At 34.4% G+C, this 8,957-nt stretch overlaps 1 protein-coding gene across 2 annotated transcripts in view; it reads left to right on the top strand.

The window, feature by feature from the left end:
• The window catches only part of LOC106785371 (furin-like protease 1), a 183,854-nt gene that overhangs the window by 6,664 nt on the left and 168,233 nt on the right, over positions 1 to 8,957 (top strand). The window contains exons 2-3 of one of the 2 annotated variants that reach the window (XM_014745762.1): positions 5,381 to 6,063; positions 6,373 to 6,836. In XM_014745762.1, the coding sequence (XP_014601248.1) occupies positions 6,675 to 6,836 (162 nt within the window). In that variant the 5' untranslated portion in view covers positions 5,381 to 6,063; positions 6,373 to 6,674. Of the gene's footprint in view, positions 1 to 5,380; positions 6,064 to 6,327; positions 6,837 to 8,957 lie in introns of both variants that reach the window. The other variant, XM_014745761.1, reaches the window with a different exon arrangement.

Genomic DNA, 8,957 nt, shown 5'->3' with positions numbered 1-8,957 from the left:
CTTTCCTTTAAATCGACACTTTTCATTTAATTTTTTTTTTTTTTTTTTTTTTTTTTATTAAATCTTGTTATCTTTTACGACGACGTATATACTATGTTATGGCGATAATAGTTAGAATGAAAATTCATCGTTTGAAGATTTTTTTTTTCTACGATTTTAGCAAAGCTTTTCTCAATCTTTAATCTTAGATTATGATAGGGAAGAAGATTATCGATAATTTTATTGTTGGTGGTTTAAAGTGAAGTAAAATGATTTTTTTTTTTTTTTCCTTTTTTTGCGAATAGCAATCGATTTATTTTTAACGAATCGTCGTACGTGACCAATAATATATATCTGTTTTCGTTTCGCGTCAGTATGGAAAAATTCACTGAGAGATTTAAGCTCCTACAAGGCATCACGGTCACGTATGTGCTCTATATAAACTAAATCCTTCGGGATGGAACAGAGTGACTCGACCCATGGGTACGGTAAAAATCCTATTAATCGTCTAAATTATTATTCTATCGTTTTCTGACGTTGATAACTGGTATTATATTCATCTCGACTCTTTTCTTCTCAAAGTGTGAATTACGCTTCAGCGAGCTCGCGAGCTCGTTGTTCCATTCGATTTAAAGTATCGTTTTCTCGTGACTTTTTTCCGTTTGAAATTATAAAGAATGGGCTTGGATTAAATCAAGGAATTAATTCTTATTGCGGGGGGGAAAAAAAAGAAAAGAATCGAATAATATATCGATTATATTTCTATTTCAATTCTATCTATTTTTTAAAATGATTCTCTGTATGTATATATATATATATACATATACGTGATATATATTATATGTTAATGTATAAACGAGGAAAATATCTCTTTGATAATATTTAAATTAAACAGCTTTTCAAAAACAATCCACTGCTTGATTTATATTCATCCTATCACGATAATTATTTTTTTGTAATCCTTCATATTCCATTGAAAATGTCCGAAAAATAAATCTTTAGTAAAAAAATTGTTTGAAGATTTATCTTCCAATGATATTTATTTTCTCCAGAATATTTACATTTATTAACGTATTTCTTAATCAGATTTTCTATTCATTACAAATCATGCAGTAAAGCGATAGGTTTGCTTTCGAAATAGTCGCAATTACTGCTTACCGGCCGAATCTTTCGATCGATGAAGGTTAATCCCTTGGATGTAACCTCAGCTTGTCGGTGATACGAAAAGCGTCGTTTGCACAACCACCTGTTCTCGCGTAATCTATTATCAGAATTAATTTCTATTCCTTTTATTTCGAGACACTAATCAATTTTTGACTCTTAAATCCGTCCTCTCATTTTCACCTTCCTTTTTCTTTACCTTTTCTTTTTGTTCGTTCGTTCGTTCGTTCGTTCGTTCGTTTGAAATTCACGTTAATATTTTTCTTTTAGGTTGTACTCTCATATATGTATATACGTAACACGCATACTAATTTCTATAACAGCACGTTGTGGGGATTTTTATTGAAATGTAATGACATTTATTGCGAGTCACAAAACAATTATTCATAAACCCGGCAGGTGAAAATTGATGAAATATGAACAAATTTTATTTTTAGAATACGCGAAATATATTTTTCAAACTAACAGTCAGATCTTTATCAAATTTATAAAATAAATAACATGTGTTCTATAATCAAAGATTGAAACAAATTGTGTTATAAATTTGACGCGTCTAAATGAAAGAGAATTTTATCGAAAGTATTTTTAACTGTTTACCCCGTTTAATAGGAATAAAATTGTGGTCTTATAAAAAAAAAAGAAAAAAGAACAAAAATGTATATACTTTATTCAAACATAACGCGTTATAGAGGTCCTACGCAAAAGTTATTAATAAACGACCCACCTTTTTACGTAAGCCTACGGTAAAGTTATTTATACCTTGTCCCACGCGTAGAGTACGTTAATCGATTCTAAAAGGAGAAATTAATTGACCAGTAGTATTCTTAAAGAAAATAATAAAAATCGAAGGTCATTATTTAATATGAAAAATACAATATCGAAATTTTCTTATTAATATTGTACACCTCGTTCATTTTTTTAAGAATGATTATCTCATCGGTCTTAGGTATAATATATGCATTACGATTAGAGTAGTATCATTTTGTATAATAAGAGTATTATTTATATAGAGTTTACATAGGTATATACACGTGTAAACTCGAACATACATTAAATCTACAAGGACTATACAAATGGAAAGACGCAAAAGGCCTTGGATTATTACCCTCTGAGAGGATCTCGGCCTCGTTCGTTTTCATTTGTGCGCTCACGTCGAAAGTCCATATTCGTTACGACGAGGCAGGCGTCGGCAAATGGAACTTTGAGAGAGCGAAAGGAGGCAGAGGAATAAAAAAAAAAAGAAAAGAGAAAAAAAATAAAAAAGCGAAAGGTTAGAAAAGAGAGATAGAGAGATAATATAGAGTTAGAGAAATAGATAGGGATAGTGATAGAGATAGAAAAAAAGAATGAACAGAATATGCAGGGTGACCCTTTTGTCCTGAAATTAAAAAGGGACTCGAGATTGGTGTGGACGCAGAGGCTGCAGTCGGTCATCCTCGCTTTTTCGGCTTTGGAAAAGGCTACTGAGAGGGAAACCCGTTCACGAGAGAAAGAGGATAAGTACGGGCTCGAATTTAATTCACTTCTCTGAGCGAACGACAGTGAGTTCTCTCTCTCTCTCTCTTTCTCTCGTTTTATCTTTTATCTTCTTTTCTCTTCATCGCAACTCGAGAGAGTAGAGTTAGAAGGGAGAAGGTCAGGCCGCGAATGCAATTTTCTCCGAGGCACGAAGTAGGGTGTTCTCCCTCAATCCCTCCCCTTATCTGTCTCCCCCTCTCCCCACCACCCCCGCCCTTTCTCTCTCTTTCTTTCCAAAGTTATCGAACGATCGACTCGCTCTTACGACGTGAGTCCTTTTTCCGGAAGCTGACTCGAACGAAGATCCGTTCAAACATACCGATAATGCGAATAGTCGTTCTTGTCTTCTACTTTTTTCTCTCTTTGTCTTTAACTCTTTTTTTTTACCTTTCTTTTTATTACCAACCAAAGTTGCTTTCGACTAGCGCGAAAATTACGTTAAGCTTCAACGAAATAAGTGTATTCGAACTTTTGTGTGTATTTTCTATTTCTTTTCTTTTCTTTTTATTCCTTTTCTTTTTTTTCTTTATTTTTTTTTTTACAACTTTTTCTATTTCCCCGCAGATCTTTTTCCCTATTCTATTTTTTTTCTTTCTTCTTTATTTCGTTATTATTTCTATTCGTGTGTTTGTTATATACACAACGTTTTCCTTCGTCAAGAATTTAACTATCAATTACAGTTAGAAAAGTAACTTTATTAATCAAAGATATTTTATGTTAGAAAGTTTGCAATTGTCGGTAGGTAGGAAGGTAGTAGTATTTGGTTGAACATTTTCGGGACGTAGGGGTTTGCGCGGTAAACCAACTTGACTTTTTCCCAATAGTTTGAAATTTTGGTTAGATCGATTCATGAAGTGTAATTAAACGAGTATGACAATGAACGATTATGCTCGTGTCTTTTAAATCTATCCAACAATTTTTGTTTGGTTACTTTCGCTAACGTTGTTTGCCTTTCGTATCTTTTTTATTAACCGATGTTTTCTTTAGTTTCTTGTATTATTATTTTTCTTCTTTTTTTTTTTTTTTTTTTTTTCAAATATAATATTTAAGCTCTGTACGTTTTATAGTTCATATCGGAAAAGTACTTCCACGCGTTTCCGACCTAATTCCATTCCTTTTTCCTCGGCACTCGTTAGACTTAATCCATTGTACGGAACAGGATTTACATCTTTAGCGAGAGAACATGGGAATTTGGAGTGGGTATTGACTTACCGAAGTAGTACGTCCTAGTCTCTTTCTCTCTCTCTCTCGAAGTACTATATACGTATCTTCGTTGACACAACTTCGTAATTAAAGTAATCGAGAGAGGTTATTTCTGTGGAGCGAATACAAATGATCTCTCATAACAGAGAATACTCTACTCATGGAATGTAATATCTGCCGGGTAATTATTACATTACTCGTTTAACGAGTAGCCCTTTGATGCGAACAACAACATGCGTGTTGTACCTGCTATAATACATACGTCATCTTGAACAATATCATATTTTAGTGAACTTTGCAATCTTCCTGATTTCACATTTCTTTTTTTCTTTCCCCTCCCCTCCCCACCCCATATTTTGCCATATCTTCGTCGAAATATTACGAATTTTTTCGTCATTTTTATTTAAAAAAAGAAATTACAATTTAGATTGATCGTGCGAGATATTTAAAAAAAGTTTCAAAATGATATTACGTTTTACATTTATTGTGTGTGTTGTTTCAAAAAAGTCATAATTTTCCTATTAATTCCTACCACTTTCTATACCATATAGAAATAATAATATCTTTAATAGAAATGCGAGTTTCGAGTTGTTGACTTAACGACTACTTGCTAAAGTAGTACAACGTATAATTGACCAAATACTCGCGCACATTCGTTAATACTAATAGAACTTTAGAATCTAATTTGAAGAGATAAGACGATAAAGTAAAGTTATTTGTATGTATTATATTTATGGGATGATTACATGCTCGCGCGCTCCAATTTGTTATCATATTTGTCGTCGTATATACCTAGTTAAAGAATATTTTATTTATCACGTGATAAAATAATACTCATTGAAATATTCGCTATTCTGATAAGATTACGGGTCGAATTTTTGATTCCACATTTTGAGAGTTAATAGGACTTTGAAAATTGTTTCGAGAAAAGATTGTGATGCGGGAGTGATGTAATGCAATTATTAACGCTAACAAAATCAATGTAAACGGTTGTGCTGTAATCGGCTTATCCGGTTCTTTCCGCAATTAACTTGCCTCGATATCGCATCGTATTTATCGAAAAATATACTCGGTGTTCATACAGAGTACGTATTCAAATTTTATTATCGACATTTTTTTTTCGTTTAATACAATAATCATAAAAGAATATTCTCTTAAGAGCCCCCGTAGCTCTGAAATTGCACACACACAGAAAATCTATATTATGATATTTATATTTAAAATTAAATTATTTGAATCAATAATAAAATCAGAATAATAAAACGTAACTTTTGTATCGTCGATAAGAACAATATTGTATTTTACTTTATCTATATAATATTTCATAAATGAACAGACTCGTTAATCGTTAATCGGACGAGTCATCACGACGATGTTCATCAAAGTGCCAACGCGAGATAAAAGATAATCGCAAAGATTTTTCTTCGACAAAGAACGATGAGGTAGAGTGGGATGAGGAAGAGGAGGAGGAAAAAGGGGAAGCATTACGATTATTTCCGTCTATTCTTCTTTATTGCAGATCGGCGTTGGTAGGTCGACAAAGTGATCGCCAAGTGGAACGAAGAGAAGGAAAAAGATAGAAAGAGGTAGAGGAGGGTGTACAGCTTCGAACAAAGTATCAAATAGAAGAAAGAAAGAGAAAGGAATCTCTCTTTCTCTCTCTCTCACACACACACACACAATCATGACTGGCTTCGGAAAGGACGACAGATCTGTTGTAGCGCGATCTTAGGTCGATCTATCGATCAAGCAAAGACAATCGAGATCAACGTAGTAATGTTAGCTGTTAAGACGAGGTCGGAAGTGGTTGGTTACGATACGAGAAGATAAATTGATCGTATCTCGCGAAATATACGCGTGCACTTATATACATAATAGATATATACACACGTACGTATATAGAGAGATACGTTTTGCAAAATCTAGAAAGAAAGAAAAAGAAAGAAGAAGAACAAGAAGAAGAAGAAGCTTAAATATCAACGTTGTGTCTGGTGTTTTATCCAAGGAAGAAAAGAAGAAAAAAAAGGATTAAATTGGTGCGTGCGTACGCGCGCGCGCGCGCTTGTTTTGTCGTGCTGTTTCGCACGCGAAGTTAACGGGGGACCGAAGTCAAAGGCGGCCGACACTGTGGAGGGTACTTAACGAGCAAGGCGAGCCGCTGACGGCTCAGTCGTCGTCGGCGGACGGTTCGCGTAGGAGCAGGTGTTTTTTTTTCCTCATTCTTCTCTAGATTTCTTCCTCTTCTATTTTCTTATCGTATTCGCTCTCTCCTCCTCCTCTTAGTTTCCCTCCTAATTCTTCTTTGCTTAGTGTTTTTTTTTCCTTACCCCCCTTCTTCTTTTCTTAAGCGGGATTTTCCCTATCACATATTATCTTCTTCTATTTCCTTGTTACTCATCTTCTTTATCTTTTCCCCTTCTCCTTCTACTCCTACTCCTACTCTTTCTTCTTCTTCTTCTTCTTTAGCCCCAATTGACATTCCATATGCATCGCAATCGACACTGACACAAGGACTAACGTCAACGTGGTTCCTTCGTTGTGGCGACGGTGCTCGGCCTTCGTGTTGTCGGTGGCAGTGGTGGGTGGTGGTGGTGTTGGTGGAGGAGGATATCGGTGGATAAAAATGTTAAGGTGAAGTTGAAATCATTTTCGTCGTCGTCGTCGTCGTCGTTGTTGTCATCATTATCATCGTTATCGTCATCGGTTACCGCGCTGGTCGTGGAGCTGATTTTATCGCTGCTGCTGCTACTATAGCTAAAGTGTTTTGTAGTGCTATTAGTGTTATATCGGTGAAGTGACAGCTACGAGCTATCATGTGTACTCGAAGGATTTTTGGACTTGCGTGTCTGGCTCTTCTGGTGACTCTTCGCGACAGAGTCGGAGCTTATACCAATCAGTGGGCTGCTCACATCGAAGGAGGACCGGAAGTAGCTAGAAAAGTTGCCGAGGATCATGGCTTTCAATATCTTGCTGAGGTGAGTCTAATTTGATTCATTTTCTTCTTCTTCTTCTTCTTCTTATTATTATTATTATTATTATTATTATACGTTATTTATTGTTGATAAAGGAATTGTTCAAAATAATACGTTTGGATTTTGAAACGCGCTATGATTTCGCATGTTTTCTTTATTTTCCCGTTTTGATATCGTGCCGATAATTACGAGAACTTTACAAAATTGTTCGTGTACCTACAAACTCTTCTTATTTCTGTGTTCATCCGTGACGTCTAATGACAGTAGTTAATATCTTCGATCATGAAATAGCATCTAAATTACATTTCTTCGAGCGTAAAATCACTATCGAGCTACTATAATTTTGATATTATCACGAAACAATAGTTTAACTAGTGTATACATTTTTACGTTATTACAACGTGTTTTAAATGATTTCAATTGAATTGCTTGGTCGTTAGCAAGTTAGGTGAAAGAAAAATAATAAATGTGAGGTAAAAAAAAAAATGACGAGGATGTAAAAGAAATATAAGTAGTTGTTAGATGATTAGATTATTGCGATCGAAGTGGAAGCATTGAAACGTGAATCGTGTTGATAGCTTTTGCGTTATAAGCTCGGTGTTTAATTAATTCCAGTTGTAAAGGTCGCCCTTTTTTTTTTTGTTTTATTTAATCTTTATTCTTCAATGAGAATCTGTTATTAGGATCAATCGAGTTTGCAAGATTGATGCATTTATCTCGGCGTATATCTCGCAACGATTCCACAGAATTTTCTCTTTATCCTTTAAAAGGTAGCTTATTTTCGAAAATTACTCGAATCTACCTCGTGCTATACTACGATCTTCGATAATCTCACAAGGAATGATAATAGCGGAAACGTTTTCTTTGTTTCTCTCTTTATCATTTCTTGAATCAACCTGTATCTCGGAAAAACATTATCGATTTACGATCTCGAATTTGCCGATACAAAGACGACGCGCCTCTTTCGCAAATCGAATCGTTCTCTGTATGCGGAACGGATCCTTCAAAGTTCGATTTCAGCGAGAAATATCACGTTCGGTAATCGTGTGGTTTTCGATCAAAGAGTCAGTAGGATAGAGAAGAATATATATATATACATAGAGAGAGAGAGAGAGAGAGAGAGAGATTCTGGTTCGCGAATCAAAGTTCCTTCACGCTACGTTCGCCTTTTACATCGTGACATGCAATATCGTTAGGAGTTTCTTCTAGTTTCATCTTTGAATTTTAACAAAAATATATTTATTTTTTCTTGATTTTTTTCTTTTTGAAACGTTATAAAGATTTGATTCCATAAAATTGTTTTCTTTTATATATTTTGTTTGTAGTATTCTGTTATATTTGATTTATCTTTTTGATAATTCATGCGATTATCCAAAAATACGAACATTTGATCGCAGATTAGTTCATGTTCTAAATGTACTGAGAAATTTTGAATATTAACTTTGTATGTTGGTTATCATCGAAACGACGTAACTCGTTTTCTCTCTCTCTCTCTCTCTCTCGTTACCTCTCGTATTTATCTATTGTACATTTATAAATGCGAAGTTAAGTTGTGCCCCGGGTAATCACCATATACCGTTGATCTACGAGATAAGTGATGTTCAAGGAAAATGTTTTTTTTTTTTCTGTTGCAATTTTATTATTCGTGTCTTGTTTTTTTCCTGTTTCCGCGATATAATAATTTATCTCCGCGTATACCTTGCATTTTTCTTTTTTTTTTCTTTTTCACATATCCACACGATAATCTTAATTGTCTTTTTGTTATATTCATGGACTTACATTAGTATTAGTCGTCTTTTTCTATTTTTTTTTTAAAGATGTTTTCTTTGTGAAATAGTTTTTTGAAAAATTGTACGATAAGAACCACAAAAGCGGTTTCGACGATAAACTCGTCCTTGCTTTTTCGTCGAGATAATAAAATATATGGTAGCTTATCTACCGAAACGAAGAGTAGTCTTTTTCGAAGTAGTTGACTTGGCCGGGACAAATCTCGTTCACCTGTTCGTTGACCGTGAAGGACATTGTTCCACTCACACATTCAACGACCAAGACGGAAATTAACCTTCGAAGCCAATCTCCTTTCCTTCCTTCATCATGGTAGTAACTCAAACTCCATAGAATCTA

This window comes from Polistes canadensis, unplaced genomic scaffold, assembly GCF_001313835.1.
Source record: "Polistes canadensis isolate GaletaPanama2010 unplaced genomic scaffold, ASM131383v1 scaffold_49, whole genome shotgun sequence".
Taxonomy (NCBI): domain Eukaryota; kingdom Metazoa; phylum Arthropoda; class Insecta; order Hymenoptera; family Vespidae; genus Polistes; species Polistes canadensis.
This window is presented reverse-complemented; position numbering and strand designations above follow the sequence as displayed.